This window comes from Podarcis raffonei, chromosome 6 (assembly GCF_027172205.1).
Source record: "Podarcis raffonei isolate rPodRaf1 chromosome 6, rPodRaf1.pri, whole genome shotgun sequence".
Taxonomy (NCBI): domain Eukaryota; kingdom Metazoa; phylum Chordata; class Lepidosauria; order Squamata; family Lacertidae; genus Podarcis; species Podarcis raffonei.
The window spans coordinates 53045506-53064936 of NC_070607.1; the positions used below are offsets into that span (position 1 = coordinate 53045506).

The 19431-nt window shown below is 40.6% G+C and overlaps 1 protein-coding gene across 3 annotated transcripts in view; it reads right to left on the reverse strand.

The window, feature by feature from the left end:
• Window positions 1–2203: 2203 nt before the first annotated feature.
• FKBP5 (FKBP prolyl isomerase 5) overlaps window positions 2204–19431 on the reverse strand; it is a 53138-nt gene continuing 35910 nt past the window's right edge. For all 3 annotated transcript variants that reach the window (XM_053392923.1, XM_053392924.1, XM_053392925.1), the window contains 5 exons: window positions 18568–18658; window positions 16041–16124; window positions 15366–15551; window positions 12194–12433; window positions 2204–10845 (listed from right to left, as the gene is read on the reverse strand). In XM_053392923.1, coding sequence (XP_053248898.1) covers window positions 10741–10845; window positions 12194–12433; window positions 15366–15551; window positions 16041–16124; window positions 18568–18658 — 706 coding nt within the window. In that variant the 3' untranslated portion in view covers window positions 2204–10740. The remainder of the gene's footprint in view (window positions 10846–12193; window positions 12434–15365; window positions 15552–16040; window positions 16125–18567; window positions 18659–19431) is intronic.

A 19431-nucleotide genomic window follows, 5' to 3' on the forward strand; every position in this document is an offset into this window, starting at 1 on the left:
AAGCAATGCCTTAGGCATGCAGCTAGAAAATGTGATTCATTCATTCCCACACTGTTGAGTAACTATAGCTGCGTAGATTAGCAAAACAATTCCTCTCCTGCCACTCCATGACTTGACTATTCCATATACATTCCCCCCTAATCTTTAGAGGCTGAGTCCTTAGTTTGGGGGACCATTCAAGCAAGGAACCACTCTTTGCACTGCAGCGTACAGATTCTTGCATACCATATTCCTGCTTTTGATGTTGAGAAAATATCCCCCAAATCCTGTTTTATGGCAGCTGGATATAATGCAGGGGAAGATGTCTAACAGGATTGTGCAAAGGGAGATAGTGACATTGGGGTTGTGCTTTCCAAGGCAACAAGAACCACATCATGAATTTGCAGTATCAATTTACTTCATTTTCAGCTCTGAGCACATTTGAATGGCAGTTGCTTTTTTTTAAAAAGGGAATCTAATAAAAGATCTCACAGTCTTGACTGGCACAGCAACAGTTTTTCTCTATCTAGCTAATGGGCTGCGAATGCCTTAATGATGTATTCTCTCTGTCAGTCTGTCTCTCATACACAAACATCTACCTCTCTCGTTTGTATTGTAATGCAGGACTGAAACCAGATCCATTTCTAAATACTGCAGGCAATGTTGATTTTACAATGAATCTCAATGTAATGCCATGGAAACCCACTTCAAGTGCAAGATGATTCTGCGGACCAGTGCTGCTCTTCCATCACCTTGGGCATGAGCTGTGTCGAGAGTACAACCCAAAGGGAATTGGGTGGCCAGTAGGCTGGATCGTATTTGATTACTGTGCACTTGACAACGGACATAATTGAAAAGCATCACTATGTCACTGTGGCATATGATCTGTGATTGCCTATTTACACAATGGACATAGTTTGGCGACTTGAACTAGATGGGCTCTAGACCCTACTATAACCCCAGCTTGGCAGCCAGAATCCCCATTCTTCTTGAAATAATCATCTCTACAATGTGACATTTACACTCATAACGATATTGTTACCTGTGTCCAGTGAGTCCTCACATTCTTATTCCTGTGTGTTGTAGCAATTTATTCCATCGACTTCTCCCTTTTTTTGTGTGTTACATCTGCTGTTGTAAATAATAATAAATTTATCTCAGTGGGACTTCCAAACATTCATAGGATCCTGCTGTACATTGGTCATGCAGTACTCTCCACTCTACAGCACAGAGTGTAATAATAATAATAATAATAATAATAATAATAATAATAATAATATTAATATTTATACCTCGCCCATCTGGCTGGTTTTGCCCAGTCACTCTGGGCGGCTTCAAGCAGAATATTAAAATACAATGATTCATCCAGTATTAAAAGCTTCCCTAAACAGGGCTGCCTTCAGATGTCTTCTAAAAGTCAGATAGTTGTTTATTTCTTTGACATCTGATGGGAGGACATTCCACAGGGCAGGCGCCACTACCGAGAAGGCCCTCTGCCTGGTTCCTTGTAACTTGGCTTCTCACAGTGAGGGAACTGCCAGAAGGCCCTCAGCGATGGACCTCAGTGTCCGGGCAGAACGATAGGGGTGGAGATGCTCCTTCAGGTATACTGGACCGAGGCCGTTTAGGGCTTTAAAGGTCAGCACCAACACTTTGGATTGGGCCCAGAAATGTACTGGGAGCCAATGTAGGTCTTTCAGGACCGGTGTTATGTGGTCTCGGTGGCCACTCCCAATCACCAGTCTAGCTGCCAAATTCTGGATTAGTTGTAGTTTCCGGATCACCTTCAAAGGTAGCCCCACGTAGAGTGCATTGCAGTAGTCCAAGCGGTAGATAACCAGAGCATGAAACTACTCTGGTGAGACGGTTTGTGGACAGGTAGGGTCTCAGCCTGTGTTCCAGGTGGAGCTGGTAGACAGCTGCCCTGGACACAGAATTGACCTGTGCCTCCATGGACAGCTGTGAGTCCAGAATGACTCCCAGGCTGCGCACCTGGTCCTTCAGGGGCACAATTGCCCCATTCAAGACCAGGGAGTCCCCCACCCCCACCCGCCCCATCTCCCAAGAACAGTACTTCTGTCTTGTCAGGATTCAATCCTCCAACCGCCTCCAGACACTCATGTGTATGCATAATTTCATGTGTATGCAGAATGTAGTTACTTCAAGTCAGTAGCTTCTAATTATAAGTGTAGAAAAGAAATATGGAAAACAGCAAACCACAATATGGTGGAAAAAAGGTCAGATTTTATTTTTATTTCATGTTTTTGACACAAGTAGGGGTAAAACAGTTTCCCCAACACTGATAAGTGCTTTAAGTTTCTGTAAGAGGTGTTCTGAGAAGGCCCCACTCTCCAAGGATATAAAGACCATGAGGACACCCTTGGGACAACCCACCTCTGCCCCACCCCAGCAGTGTGCGATCTTAAGCAGTATGTAATTGCCTTTCTACCCCATTTAATAAAAATTGTTCTCATTCATTACCTTCCACTCAGCAGAGTCGTGCCACATTAGAAACTGTATTACATTGCTGTGCTATGTTTTAGTGAGAGACATACGGTAGTTCTGCCACACCACCCTTTGCCACTTTAAATTGCACTGGAGGCATTTTCTTCTAATAACTAGACCCTGGTACTGGAAAGAAAACAAAACAGGCAATGCCAACAATGAGATTCAGAACAGCTTCTGCTGTATGTATACATCAGAACACAATTATTTTGCGTGATGCCCAATTGGCGGAGAGAGCTTCTTTATGACTCTTTTTTACTCTGCAGAAAAGAAAATAAAGGTGGGTGAAAGCCGGAAACAGGTGGCTTTTTTCTTTTTTACTGAATGACTTCTAGTTTCTAGCTATTATGTGCGCATTGCACAGGGATATGCAATATCACTGGACTCCAAGTATATATAAGAAATAGAGGGTGAAGTCTTGATCATCAGTTTTGACCCTCTCATTCTGCTTCAGGTACACTATGCATTTTTATTTTAAAGTGGCACATATACATTTAGTCATTCTTCCTCAACGTACTGTATTAAAAATGTAAACATGCAAGAAAGATGCAAAACTGCTGTGAGGATTGATGTGCACATATGTGCAGTGATCAGGCCACCGGCACTTGCCAATCTGCACAACGCAGCTGGCTTTTCTTTGCTTCAAATCTAACACTGCAGTTTTATGGAACTGGTTTTTAAACATTTGCCCAAAAGAGGAAAATACATGTTTAAATTGAATATGGCCTCTCCACTCTAAAAATGTTATATGCCTTCACCCTCAAAACGCATGAAAACTGAACCCTTCCACAGATTTAATGCTGCAGCTGTGCTCCTTTGTTCCAGTTACTGAAAAAGAGGAAATAGATATCACTTGTGGCTATAGACCTATTTTGCCTCCAGCAGCATGGAAGAGAGAGGATTCAGATGTCTGCCTGAGTAGCAATACCTCAAATCCAATTGGTGAGAAATAAATGGACTCTGAAAAACCTGTAGCTTCAGGAAAGGTCTGAATGAAGAGAGAAAAGACAGTGAATGAATTTCACCTTAAGGCCATGGTGTCTGGGGCTTCTGTTGCATTTGCAACAGGCTTTGAGGACACTTCAGAATAAGGTATCTTTCCCTTCCTCTGTTCCTCAAAAGTGCTGAAGATGGACTGAAAGCAACTTGTAAAATGCTATTTAGAAGCCCTGCCCTTGTATCAATGGAGCAAGGCATTTATTCTCCTGAAGAAGGGAGGTACAGAGTCTCTGGCCTGGAGAGGTAGGTGCTTGCTCTGCATTTTTTCCTGTAAATGGTAATTGAAATTCTCAGTCGCCTCTCTCTTTCAAGGCCACTTCATGTTATTTCCCCCCTTGACGGGGAGATAAGCATTCAGGTTAGAAAAGCTGCATTAAAAAGTAGCATGTGCTATTTCACTGTGGGGGGTGAAAACCAATGTGGCCTAGTAAAGAGAGGCTGGACCAGGGTTGTGCAAGATGCCTAAATTTAAAGTGCGGTAAATTAGTAGTAGTACAAATACAACACATCAGAACACTATTGCATGCGCAGACAACCTGGCTTCCCAACACATATGCCCACTGCTCTCATGCAACCACCTGTGTATTTTTTACACCCGTCCTGTAGTTTGATATTTACCTACCTGTTCACAAGGTGCAACTAACCATTTCCCCTGGGCAAGTAATATGGCAGCTAACTGCTCCTGCCAATAGCTTCCACAGTTCTGTCCTGTCCCTTTGGGCGCCAAGCATGCAGCTTTATTTCCTGGTATTAAAGTTCATAGTACTTTGGGGAGAAACAGCACACAAGGCCTGTAGGCTCTGTATCATAGCTCTTTGAATACCAGAGACCCAAGCTGTAAGGATTGCATGGGAGTACCTCCAACTCTCTATTAAACTGTATCACCCCCCCCAAAAAAACTCCCCACCTTCAGCTCCTATAGTTTGTTCTGTGCATTATGTTACTAAAATACCACTTGCATCTGAGCTGGGAGGGGATGGACACTTTCCCCCTTAGTAATTTAGATGGCTGCTTTATACAGTTTCCCCAAGACTTGCATTAACCTTGTATTATATATATATGAATGAATGAATGAATGAATGAAGCGGTCTCACATGCCACCAACCATTAAACAAAGTGCAGTGGCTGCCTCAGGCAGAAGTTTCTGGGTGTTGCAAAAGTTGCCATTTTATTCCAGCAGATAAACATTTGTGGGATTTTCTGCCTCAAATGCCAAAATAACCTGCCTGCCTTGTGTATGCACCTCGACTTTTGGGGTGTGTGGGTACTTGATGTTCCACCTCAGGCAAAAAGGTGGGCTAGCTCTGCTCACAAGTATGCATTCTGAATCCTTAAATAATTTTCAGAGTACACAACATAGTTTCTCTGAGTGTTGCTCCTCTCTGAGCACAATTCTTTGCTGCACACATGCTTGGAGCGGGCTTTCTGATTCTCCTCAACAGAGCGGACAAGAGAAGCTCTATCTGTACAACACAAGACATAGAATCCTGGGCAGGAAGCACATGTTTATATATGCAAAGCAAAGCAAAGCTTAGTAGAGACCTCAGTTCACAAGGATATGAAAATTGCCTTAAAGGATTAAATAAAAGTTCATTTATTTCTATTCCCTATAGTGACCAGGTAGATACTGCTGGAAGGATCACAGGCACGGCATGACGGCGATGACTTTTCTCTGTTGTTCTTCTCCAACATCTGTTAATTTAGAGGCACCTTATCTATGATCATGGAAATTTCCAGCTAGTTATTCTAGCTAATAGCCATTCACACCATCTGTGCATCCACCTAACCCACCCCTTTAAACCTTCTACGTAACTTGGCTCTCCCTATTCCAAAGTTTTCAGGATATGTAGTGGTCCAGAAAGTTAAGAGGGTCAGAAATCCCTTGTATACTATCCTTGTAACACGAGACCTCTGGTAAAATAGCTGGCTACAGTGCTTCATTTCCCAGCTACCAATAATACATTAATACAGCTGCGTCTTGTCATCTTCTGTTTTTTGTGTTTTATTTGAAGAAAAACTTTCAAACTATTAAGGTGCAAGACACATTTAACCCACTTGGATGATTACCAACCTGCTTGTTCTTTCAGGTACTGATTTCTTAACTAAGAGCTGCAAGGTCATTCTAGCCAGAAAAGAAATTCCATGCAGAATGCAGAAACTTTGCTGACTCGGAGGAATTGTGTTGCATTCAAAATTTTACACTACCAGAAAACAAATAGCAACACAGTTATGGGTCCACAAATGCACTTGCCTGCAGCAAGCAAAGGAAGAAATTAAATGCAATGCTAAGCAGATCATTCCAAGCATGAATAATCCACCCCCTTCTCTCCATACACTGTTCTGAGGGTTCTCCTGACCTGTCCCTAAAGCCAATTTGGGAAGGAGAGTGGGAAAGGCCTGCTACACTAGGATGGGCTTCTGCTGACAGATCTCATTGGCTGAATCCTACCCATAACTTTTAACCTTAGCAGTTGCAGACACCAAGGGACAGAGTGCTAGGTGTTTATCTCTGAAGTCACACTGGAGTTCAGAGGTGCTCAGAAACAGTTTTTACTCCTTCTGAGTGCCTCAGAAAACCAAGTCCATCATTATTGCAGGCACAAGCCTGTCCCCTTTTCACAAGTGGGCAACAGGCAGGCTGTGGTAACCACACAAAATTTATGTATCCCTGGGTGTGAGCATCATGGCAGCGAAACAAAATAGCAAGAGGGGGTAGTGAGTCAAGCTAAATTTGTTACTAATTCTGGCTGTTGAATTAAGACTTTGAGGAAACCGGTGAAATTTACAAAATGTCTAGGTTTTCATGATGCCAGGACAAATGGCTCTTGATCAAGAGAGAAAGAGGAAAAAGTCCCTCAAATAAGACAGTGTTAAGAATCTGAGTATTTGGCATTGCCTGCACTTCAGATGGATCTGAAGTGGACATTGAGTAGAATAATATATTGTGAATGGTGGGTGTGAAATTTTGAAGCTGGCTTAATACAAACTGTGACTGGATTTTTTTTAGTCTGCTGTTACAACACAGATACAATGAATACATAATTATGACTTAGCAGAGTAAAAAGGCCACCTGAGTTGGTTAGTCACCCCATACAGGCACAAGAACTAGAGAGGGAGCATAGAAAATAGAAAAGGCAGTGCATGGTCAGCAATGTTTTGGCACATTAAGAAGTCATTTTAGCAAGTGGTCTGCTACTGATTCTGCTTTTTTTTCTCAGCAGGTGATTCTAACAGGTAAAAGGTGGTTTTTGGAGTAACCTACTGCCAAGGAGAGCCACCACCCTCTGATAGCACAGGATAATTAGACTCACCCGGCAACAAGCATTCAGCTGTTAATAATAGGGTGTGATCCTTTCTTTCTGATGAAGCAAAAAATTACCACTTCAATGCCAAATACCAAAGAGGACTTAGAAGTCACTTCTTTTTCTTTTATAAGAGTATCCTTAGCATAACCTAATCTAGGTACTACAGAGTTTGGGCTAGTGCAAACAGCTTGGAACAATACAACAGAGGTTCTAGTTCAGTGTGGAATAGAATTTTAGAAAAGAGCCAATTTAGTTTGGAGCATAGAAATGAACATCAAATGGCCATGTTCAAGAACAAAATGATAGCCACTTAATACTGAGGTAGATGCAGTTATCTTGATGTTCCAACAGATATAAAACTAAAAATAGTCTACAGATCTACAGGATTGCAAAACAGGAAATTGCTTGAACATCCACCTTTAGAGGTTCAAGTTTCCAAACCACAGCAGGCACAAGACATAAAACTGTCAGGCATCCTCAGCAAAGTTCTATGATCAGTGGGCAATTTGATGATAAACAAGGGTAACTGAGCAAAGATGTAGTGAGAAGAGGAAGAATTAGTTAAGCCAAGAAAAGGGTTGCTTGAGGAAATTATGGAATGCTCACCACATGACACAGCCACAACAGAAAATGGGGGAAAGGCTACAATGAATTCTGGCAGAGGTTGATAAACTAAGGCTGTAATCCTAACATCATTTACCTGGGAATAAGTCCCACTGAATCTAACAGGACTAACATCTGAGTAGATATGGTTAGGATTGTGCTTAGTGACTACCTTGTCCCAGACATAGGTTTTAGAAGAGTGCAAAAGTGAACTTAAAATACAGTATGGAACTCTACAAAACTTGGAACATATTTTGAATACTACATGGCCATCATTCTCCTTATTCTGAAATTCTATCTTTGGAGGACATAACATAGTAGCTTCTACTGCTGCTGCCTACTAGGGAGGGGCCTTTATGGACCAAAGCCAGGTCTCTTTTAGATAAAAAGCCTTTCCTGTATGGTCATAGCAAAACTGAAATTATAACTACATAAAATGTGTGCCTGGTACCATTTCACTTTTTAAAAACAAACAAACAAAAAACTGTGCTGAGTTGTTTGCCCTTTCTTGCATTTGTAGCAAGAACATATGGAGGACTGAGTCAGTTTTATCACTGGAGGCAGATAAATTTTGTCAGGAGCAAAAGGTCAAGGCTACCAATTTGGTCTCTCTTCCTAGCACTGCAAATCACCAACATCATCTGGGGGAAAAACCCCATACTGAGAGCCCACCCCCAGGACAGATTTATTTTCCTTCTAGTTTTTTATGGGCGAGTTTAAGACTTTCACAATAAGCCATGTGGCTTATGTAAATATCATAGAAAACAAAAATGAAAATGATGACGTGCAGTCTTGAAGAACTTGCTCCCTGTTATGCCAATTTGGTTCATGTAAACAGAGTTTAAGCCTAAGATTTGGTATAGAAATGCAAAACGCTTGGTACACAGCAAACTGTTGTATAAGCATTATTTCATGCGGCCAAATTGCTATTCTGTGCATGTTTAGTATGATTTTATCCCTTCATCTCACACCATCCTAAACCAACAAAATCTGTAAAATAATAATAATAATTAAAAAATTGTCCAGTAGCACCTTAGAGACCAACTAAGTTTGTTCTTGGTATGAGCTTTTGTGTGCATGCACACTTCTTCAGATACACTGAAACAGAAGTCACCAGACCTTTAGATATAGTGAAGTCTGGTGACTTCTGTTTCAGTGTATCTGAAGAAGTGTGCGTGCACACTTAAACTCATACCAAGAACAAACTTAGTTGGTCTCTAAGGTGCTACTGGGCAATTTTTAAATTATTTTTATTATTTTTATATATTTCTACTGCATCAGATCAACACGGCTACCTAAATGAATCTACAACAAAATCTGGGTATGGAAAAGTGCTCAGCCACTTTCACTACGTAGAGAGATGTACAACAATTTACAGGGAAGGATGGGCTGTTGACTGAGTTTTAGTTTCCTTTAAAGATGACAGAATAACCAGCAGGAAACTACCACACAAATTTCAAGTGCTGAACTCCACCAGAAGAGAACACCTGCCTTTTTCCCCTGTTCAAAGACTATTTAGGGACATCCTCATGTCACCAGGAGAAATGGCACCATACCGTAGCTGGTTTTATTTGAATAAGTTACTAATAAGGTTTTAGCTTGTTTAAACAACCAAACAGTGAAGTAGAGAGGAGAGATGGAGAAAACTGTGCTTCCAGCAGGACCAGGAAGAGATAGGAAAAAAGAAAATGCATTTTTAAAACAGATACTAACAGGAAAAGATGTTAAACACTTGTTAATTCCCTTTTTAAAAAATTAGAGCATTTTTTAAAAAAAGTTTGTTTAAAAACATAGCAGTGTTGTCTTTCTGGTATATAGGAAAGCAAAATGCCCTAGTTTGTAATGGTGCTATAGCAGTATATGCTGTGGATTTGTTTGCATTTCGTTACAGATCAGTAAACTTGCTGACCCAAACTCAGAAACATTTTTTTTGCACTTAAAATCATCATAATTTCAGTGGGACTTGAGTACAATTATCTTTCTCTAGGAGTTGCATTTCAGTACTGTTATGTATTTTGAGAAACAATGAAGATTGATATGACTCTGATACTTCATCTGCAGTGAACATTTGCTGCTTTAAGCTAAAATCATTTCGAAAAAACCATTGGTTGGATGCAGAATGGACCCTCTTCACTTTATAAAGCAAACAAAAACAAGACAGTGGCACAGCTTCTGGGGAGAAATCCAAGTAAGAATTTGAGATAGGAATCCCAAGAACAAGCAAGGAATTTTAAAACCAAAATATTATATTTGTTTCTTAAGATGCTTATAATGTGATGGGAAAATAAAACTGGATTGCTAATAGGACTAATGGCAATAATTTCCTGAAAGGAAATGTAATTTTCTTAACATCTTCATTACTTGCTGTATTATAATCTCAGGAAAGGTATCTGGAAAGCCCCTAAAAAGGACTGAACACATAATCCAAGTCTATCACTGCATACCTTTCCCGCAAATCTGCAAGACAAATCCATAAAAGGACTCAGGCTACAGTACTTGACTATAGATGTGCCCTCACACAACTGGTGTTGTGGGGAGAAGGGGGTTCCTGACTCAGTCCAGGTACACCTTTCATTCTACCTGCAGCAGTTTATTGGGTGGGGATAGAAAAGATACTCTTGCCTTGAAGGTGGCACGCTCAGACATCCATGAGTCAGGGACCTTTCCAGCAAACAATCATTTAAAAATAATAGTGTGATTTGGACTGCTCAGCTCCCTGAGAAACCAGTTTGTGCTACAGAAACCCATTGGAAATATAAGACAGACTGAAAAAGATCCCAGGAGTCTGGCTTTCAAAGCCATAAACTGCTTTCCACATGGTTCTAGTAGGGCCAGAGGGATGCCTTGCGTTGGTAGCAGTTGCATCTTTTGTTTTGTTTTTGTTTAAGACAGACAACATACACCCATGTGGTGCTACTACAGTACACCAAATGCAATGCCAAAATTATACAGCTGACAGCTCCTAAATGCTAACTCGTTTTTTAGAACCCTGGTCACTGCCTTTAGAACTGATGCAAAATGATTGAGTTCTCTTTGAGCCACCTCAGTAAAAATCTTCTATAACCAAGACTCATTGTGTGTGTGTTTGTGTGTGTATGTGTGTGTTAAAACCATTTGTTCCACTTGGAGTGGTCCCATACTGTCGCTCTGCTCATGTTCCACTGCCGAGAATGCTCACAGTAGTGGCTGTGATTTTATAGTTTCTTGTGAAGCTGCTGAATAGGCTTTTTGCTTCCACAATAACGCCTACTGTAACAACCTTTACAATAAACACTGTTGAATTCTGAGTTCTTCAGAAACCTGTTTGAATGCAGGCAGAATTCAGAAGGATTGTCTTTCTGCTGCACAATCATACGTGGCCCTCTGCTTCTTCACCTTCCGTCACTGTCTCCTTAAGCCCAATTTCAGAGCAAGACTTTTCTTCTCCCTCTCCTGGGGGTTTACTGGCCTCCTCCTGTAACCAACAGCAAACACACAATGTGGAGATTAGTGAGGAGGTAAAAGCAGAAGTTCTTAAAGCACAAATTCAAAGATTCTCAGAACTTTTAAGCTCCAAAAAAATAATGCAAAGGGAATTGCTTCCTAGCAGTATTTTAGAAATACCATTCCATTAATTGCTGTAAATGAAGTTGGGCACATGAAACTCAACATGGGAAATGAATGTTTCAGGTACCTACAACTCTAACAACCTCTGAAGTTGCAACGTGAATGTAGAAAGGGACTGGAAGATATTCCTCTGTAAACTGCCTGTTACCTAAACCCCACTCTGAGTGTACGAGGAACTGTGAAATGGTAGAAGCAGGTGAATCCTCAATGCTTACAAAACATTCTAGATTTTATCTGAAGCCATCTCTGATACACAGAGGTGAACAGAAAGAACTACCGCTACTGCTAGAGATAAGAAAAGGAATACGATGAATGCATTCATTTCATTATTAGTCTTTGCTAGCAGTTGTAAGGGTTTCTGGAAAACTTTCAGATTATAAAAATCGTTTGTCACAAAATGAAAATGCATCTGGAGCTTACAATATTGTATGCATACAGATGTTGGTTGTGATTCAGAAGCTTCACACATGCACCTCTATAAGGAAATAGAGAATTTCAAAGCCTATTAGCCTGGATGAGCTATATAGTTAAGGTGCCACTGAACAGTAATCTGAAATAAATTAAAAAATTGTCCAGTAGCACCTTAGAGACAAACTTAGTTGGTCTCTAAGGTGCTACTGGACAATTTTTTAATTTTCTTATTTATTTTGACTGCGTCAGACCATCACGGCTACCTACCTGAATTGGTAATCTGAAAATTATTCAACTATGGGCTCACGGCTGAGCGTCTACAATCTGACTTAAGTGTCTCCTCAATTGTGCTATTTTTTGTGCCCCAAATGAGCATTCATCATAGGACTGAATACCCCTCCGTAAACAAAGGGGGGGAAACCTCTCTGTGGTGGGATGCTGGAAGATGTCCCTGAGACTCTGAGCCACCTCCTCCATGTGCTGCCAAATCACCTTAATTTCCCCCCAAGAAGAGAATTCTAAGAATCCCCACCACCACCACCTGTGGAAACTATACTGGGTGGTATTCCACTAAGTTTTATTCAGAGTAGACACACTGAAATTAATGAACATGACTAAGTCAGGTCCATTAATTTCACTGGGTCTATGCCAAATAAAGCTTCGTGGAATGCCACCCAATGCATTGTTAATATTTCTGTATAATTATATACCACACCCCCTCAGTATTTTGGCACAGTTAAAGTTGGACAGAGGTTGGAAGGAGGCCATATTGGCATGGTGCAAACCTTTGCATCTCTCTCTGCGAATTTCTTGAACATGTTGGCATATATTTTTCGGTCACGTTCATTGTGCTCCTTTGTCTTCTTCTGACACACAGTGATTTGTGACCGGGCTGCCTTGTTTTGTGGATTCACTTCTAGCACTCTCTCAAAGTCACACTTTGCCAATTCAAATTCATTCATGAGTAGTCGTGCTTCTCCTCTTCTGTACAAGCCCTTTTCGTTGAGCTGGTCCAGTGCTAATGCCTGCAAACATACATCCGCACATTTAACATAGCTAAAATGATTTCACAGACAGAGACAACAAGAATGAGGAAAACAGGACTCAAGAAAGGATGTGGGACAGAAAGAAAATGTGTCAACTGAGTATGTCTGCTCAACATGACTAACCTGACCCCAAAAACCCACCCCCTCACACACATAAACAAACCTCACTACAGCCAACCCAAGGACAACCAACCACACACTCTAGGCCACCCCAACCTCTCTCACCACCAAGGAAATATAACAAGCAAATAGAACGAGAACCCACACAAGTGACACTGAGACAAAATCCCACACATACACTAAGTAGGAGAATAGAAGCATTGCCCACCCCATGCACCCTCCTCCTCTTTTCTTTCCAACCCAACAGTGCACACAACGCTAACGTCTCAGAACAAATGAAACTGATCTGTAGAAAACACAACTTCAAAAAATTATTATTATTATTATTATTATTTTTTAAAAAAACTGAGTATGTATGGTGGACATAACGTCCAGTGCTGAGGTGTTATTACAACTTTTGTTTTAATTAAGGTTGACAACAATAGAAAAACAACAACAACCGCATATAGAATCATACAGCAGTGACCAGGACTGCCTTATAGAGGCAAGATAACCTAGATTCTCAACTTCCATTTATGGAAAATAAGAGAGGAACATTTTCCCCCCAGTCACATGGTTTTCTAGAAAAGCCTGATTCTGCCAAGTCCAATGAAAAAGAGGGCTGTTAAGTGCTCAAGAGCAAGGACATGAGTCACTGACACAGGAATAGGTAATATTCTAGAAAAATGACTTCAACCCTTAAAATGCAAGCAGTACAAGGCATATCCTTTTATTTTAATGTCTCTTATATGACCAACTGGTGTCATCCAAAGATTACTGTGCATCCACAGAATGCATTTCTATGCGCACATGTGAGTGTGGGGGAGAGAGAATTACTCCACCACCACATACAGCACTTCATCCCTAATAAAACCTGCAGCAGAATGGCATACCATGTGGGGGGGGGCAGAGCTGCAGAAGGGGCAGGGGAAGTGGTCAACGCATGCTGAAGTGCTTGTACATAATAATCTTGGGAGCCACACTAGACATATCAAAATGACAAAGCTGAGTTTCTGGACATACAGCTTATTTATTGACCTTAGTAACAAAATATGTTTTTTTAAAAAAATAAATAGTGATGTAACAATTAAACCTCACGTACTATATATCTGCTGCATACCCTGAAATTTTGGCATTTGAACTTCTTAATCAAAAATCCAAATCCAGATGCCAGATGTTTTTATCAGATGTTTCTATGGTGCCTCAGTTATAGATGTAAAAATAAGAGCTTCAATATTATTGAATCAAGCATAGAATTTTAAACCCAACAAGGTAATTTTCTCAAACATCCTGGCACTAAAATGGTGGAAATCTCTCCACTGATCTACAAAATGGATTTGTCTCCAAAACTACTTGGAAATGTGTATGTTGTAGATGACAAGTCATCTTCAACTACAAATAGAACATTCAAAAAAGAGTAATATGATACAGTGACTAAATGCAAACGGATATTATGCTTAAAGCTTCCAAACAGAGGCCCAAAAGAGAGCTTACAGGCAATGTTTAGATGATGACTCACAAACCCCAGATATTTATAGTTGTACCCGTAAGCACATGCCTTACGTTTGCATAATTATTTTACTAATTTAAATGTTCTGGCTCATTTTTTAACACTTCATTCTAGCTGTGTGCTGCATTCAGAGACCTAAAGCACATAATAGCAGTTCCATTCTGCAGACTTCTAGCCAAACCCAGAATGTGGTCCGTTCTAAAATAATACCTATGCATGCTTAACTGATGGAAAACAGTATGCAATGCAGATAAACCCTGCTGTAACAACACAACAGTATTAAAGAATAAACTTATGGAAATTGTAGCTATTATGTGACTGACATTAAAACTGAAAAGGCCCCTGTTTCATGGCACCCCTAAAAATTTGCCTCAAGATGCTGTCATAGTTCATGTATTACCTGTACACCTGAAGGTGTTGCCTAAGAAAGTTCTTGCAATAGCAACCCCCAATTTGTGCAGGGGTTGTGTTCTGGGTCATTGCATGCTACGTCGGGGTGCATATAAGTTCACCCCACCCGCTTTCCCTGCCACTTCCGGGTTTGCAGAGATGCATGTGTGCATGGTCGTGCATGCTTTGAACATGCGCAAAATGGTTGTTGCCTGCATTGTGTTCAGTTAAAGAATCATACATTAAGGATCATATGCAGTTCTTCCCAACTCAGTTTACTACTCATGTTCTCTGTAGTCAAAAGGGACATTCTAGAAAGGACAGCCCTACTCCTGTAATGATCATGAACAAATCGTAGAGAAGTCAGAATATTCACAGTGAAATCCTATATATGTCCTGTCTTTTTTTACATTTTTATTTGCCTTTGCTTTGTGCTTTCTTTCACTCATTTTTTTTTTACAAATGTCAATAAACAAACAAATAAATGTCACTGAGTTCAATGTGGCTTGCTCTCAGGTAAGTGGGTATAGAATCACAGCCATAATGAGGAATCATTCCTCTCAGTGTAAACGGTACAGTACAGGGACTAAACATCTAATGGATTTGTTAAACTTAACTCTTTGCATATATTTGCACTTTGCTTCCAAGATGCCACAGAACTGTTGTATTCTGCAGGCAATGGCCACAACAATCCATCAGCACAGGAGTATTTATAAAGTAAGGTCTATTTCTAAATCTATCAGATAGTAGTTTGTTGCCTTTTCAAGCTTTTTAAAAGATAATTTGGCATCTGTCTCTAATATGTTAAAAGAATCAGGGTCAAAGGTTGTTTGAAAGAGATATAGGGCAGGATATGACCACCACCCACCACCAATGGCCTCCCAAACCCCACATGGCCAAATGTCTCTTTACCTTATTGCAATACTCAATAGCTTTCGTATACTCCCGCAACTTCAAGTTGCACATGGCGAGGTTGAGGAAGGCTGCCAACAACAACGATTCTGAAGCTTTAGATTCCCTTTCTGATAAGCCATATTCCATTTCTAACCAGGATACAATCTTCCCGTATTGAATCATTGCCTGTAGGTACTTGCCTTCCTAGCATGGGGTAAAGAAGATCAGATTATGAATGGTAGTGAATGTGAAATATATTTGACTATGAAATTTGTTATAATTTCAACAGCAACAGAATGAGAAGAAGGAAGCAATACAGAAGGGCTAGGTGGGAACAGTTTCAATGGGAACCGAAAGTGTGGAAGTCAGGAGAGTATTGGCAAGCAATAGTGTCATATAGTCTGGGTGCTGTCACATTCTGCCAAGACTACCATGTGCCTAGAAAGAATATTTCAGAAACCCTCCAAACCACCGCCAATATATTTCATGCCATCTCCATTCCCAGCGTCAGTCCAGCTTACAGGCAATTCCACCTTTGGAATGAGAAGCTGAGGTGGAAAAGAGGCATCATTAGGGTTGCTTGAGAGCCACAGTGCTTCCGAAAATGTCATCATTGGCAATTAAACTACAGGGCATTTATCAGAAGAAATTCCAATTATTGATGCTACTATTTCTAGACATGTTGACACAGACCTTGAAGTACACAGTCCCTTTCTCTTTGACGATGCCAGCCTGCTCTAATTTCTCTTTGGTGTCCATCTCCCAGGATTCTTTGGCCTGAAAGCAAACATGTATAGCAATAATTAGGTAATTATAAGGACAACAAACCCTGCTTCTTTCTTAGAAATTGTCTTCAGACCCCGAGACACGGTAAACTTCACAGAATCTCACTATTTCCAACTTTGACATTATTTGAACATGTTATTTCACGTAATGCAGTAGTGTTAGCAATGGGATCAGTGGGTAGGAAGGAACAGAGGGTACTATACACAAAGGGTAACCCAGGAAGCTGCCTTATGCTGGGTCAGGTCATTGTGTCCATTTAATTCAGTATTACCAACACTGACAGGCAGTGGCTCTCTGGATTCCAACAGGAGTCTCTCCCAGTTGGGGATTGAATCTGGGGTCTTCTGCACAGAAAGCACATGCTCTACCATCAAGCTATAGAAGGTACTAGGTAAGCTACATCTGGCTTTAGAAATCAAGAGCAAGTTTCAGAGTAACTAAATATTTACGGCACTGAAATTAAGGCTACGTCTTGCAAATGGGTTGTTCCAATCCATTTATTCTTCACACACATTTGGCATGTGAGGGCTTCACTCACTATATTCATTGCTATTTTGCTGCTTGTCATGCAGACCACTGGGCAGAGATCGGTAGAAAATATCCTGGGTGAGTTTTTTTGTCCCTCCTCTCAATCTCTTTCTTTTCCCCAGCAAGCTTACAGGATTAAACAGCAATTGTTTTAGTCTTAAAAAAAAGTTTTAGTTTTGCACAATTCTGATTTAGCAGAATTGCACAATATCTGTAATAATAGAAACAAACCAGGCATGTTTAGTGCTCTGAATGTGTGGGGTGCATGTGCCAAGTTTTCTATAAATTAAGGTAATTCCTCTTTCCCACTCTTCTCCAACTAATGAGCAACTTCACCTCAAAGGCGAGTCTCCTGAACCTCTTCTTGTCATTTTCCCAAACCTCTGTAATGATGCTTCCAGACTTGGAATGTCACATTCAATCACATTCCAGAAAAATAAGTTTGTTTTGGAGCTCTTGTACAACAAACCCTGCAAAAGCGACAGGAACATGCACCGGAAAGTGTGTGATTACTCTTGTTTGATGTGACATCATCTATCCTCCTCACAAACAAATCAGAATGAATACTCAATAAATAGTCAATGTCATCTAACCTCCCTACAAACCAGGATGAGTGTTCAATGAAGAGTGTCTTCTGCAGGATCAGAGTGTGATGGTGGGTGAAGTAAGGGGTGGCGAGGGGGGCTTCCTGCTTGCCTCTTCCTGCTGTTTCTCCCCTCGCCTCCCCTCCCCTCCCCACCACCCATCATCTTCAATAGCTATGTGCAGCTGTAAGAGACTCTTGGAGGGGATTGGAAAAATAGTGAGATGACACTCAGGACTGACTTGATTCCCCTCTCCATCTCAGCAACATGAACAGATCCTCAGGTCCTTTACATTTAAATGGAATGTTAGTTGGAGAAGGCAAAGAGAGAGGTATCGTCTTAATTCACAGAAATATTGGCACACACATTTCCCCACCTCCATTCAGAGCAGTAAGCAGCACCACACATTTGTTTTGATTATTACAAGGCTTGTGCAAATCTGCTCCATGTGGGGAGCAACTGGTAGCAGAAGTGTGGCAATGGAAGCTACCCACTGAAACATCACCACACATGTGCCAAATTATTCCCCCACCCAAAAAGCACTTAACAGGTTCCACACCAGCAATGACTGCAGATGCATAATAATATATTTATCAGATTTTCCCCACTAAGGAGAAATCCGGATTAAAGGTACTGGCTGACACTTTAATGAAGATAGCATTCTGCGGATGCTGCCCTAAACTTGGGGACCCACTTCACAAATGATTATAGCTCTGCTAAAAATCTCTTTGCAAACACTGTCTTGGGAAGTGTGATAGGATGAAAAAGTCATGAAAGTGTGAGAAACCTCTACAAATCTTTCAAGAGTAGAAAGCGTGGAGAAGAAACCAACGCCTTCCTCCTGCAAACATTCCCCAGTATAGACTATAAAAGCACAGCTCCACCTTATGTACATCTTGTTCCTTTACTATACTGTACAGAGATGGGTACATTCTCCAGCACCCCAAAGAGGGCACAGCCTGTTTGGCAATTCTGCCCTGCCCTCCTCTTAGTGCTGTTTGGCAGGACATGATTTTTTTTTGTCTGCAGCCCAGGGAAAAAAAGAAGTACAAAAGGAACAAGCCCAGAACAAGTATTGGACCCCACCCAAAACAATAAAACAAACACACTCACAAGAACACTGTGACCTTAGTTGACGTATCTGCCTTACCAAGCTTTGTCACAAACATGCAGGGGCAGGGAGGGGGAGAGAGAACAGGACATCCTAAATGTTTTCATTGCAAAAGAGATATTGTAGGTAAATGTCAGCCGTGTGTGTGTGTGTGTGTGTGTGTGTGTGTGTATTATAGCTGTTTACAATTGCAAAAAAATCCCATTCTCACCTTTTCAAAGCTTTTCAGTGTAACTTCATACACAAGTTCAGCATTTGGCCCTATGCCAAATGTAAGCTTCCCTGCTTCACCAAATCCATATCTAAAACAAAGCATGGAAACAAAATACTAAACAAAAACAGCATAGGATGAGGCACTTAATTCAGCATTCTGAATATTTGCGCTCACGTGGAGATAACAGTGGGTATCTACACATCGGCCCCTGGAAACAAAACAGATGTTGCCTAGGAAACCAGTGGCCAAGTAACTCATCTGTGGCAACACACACAGATTGTACACACTATTACTAAGCTTATCATTACTTCCTTTGTATTCAGATTAGATACTATTATATACCTTGCTTCCTACTCAATTTTATTACCTTCTTCAATGGAACATGCATTTATTTTTCAGTAATGAGATTTTTCACAAATGTCTTAGCATCTTTAATAATCACACTAAACTTTAGAAGGATAAATAGATAATAATATTTGGAATTATTGCCTAAATTCTTTCTACTCCAACCCTTAAAATCTGCCAGAGGTGAATTATGTTACTCTATGTTTTAAGAGAGATAATACCTCAGAGGACATATGTAAGATTCCTACTATTAGCTAGCAATAGAATGTAGTTCTGGCACTATTAATTGCAAGAGCTGTATTACAATAGAAAATCATTTAACACAAACACTTTACATGCACAATTGGTTTGCTTTAACATATTTTAATCGCCTCATTTGCGACAAAGGTTAACACAGAATATGCATGTGTTAGTAGCTTAAAGCACAGCAAGGTAATTTCCTCCCTTGCATTTCAATTTGCATTTGTATGTTGCTGTATATACCTGAGAGGGGACAGTGATGTCGCCACCCATTGC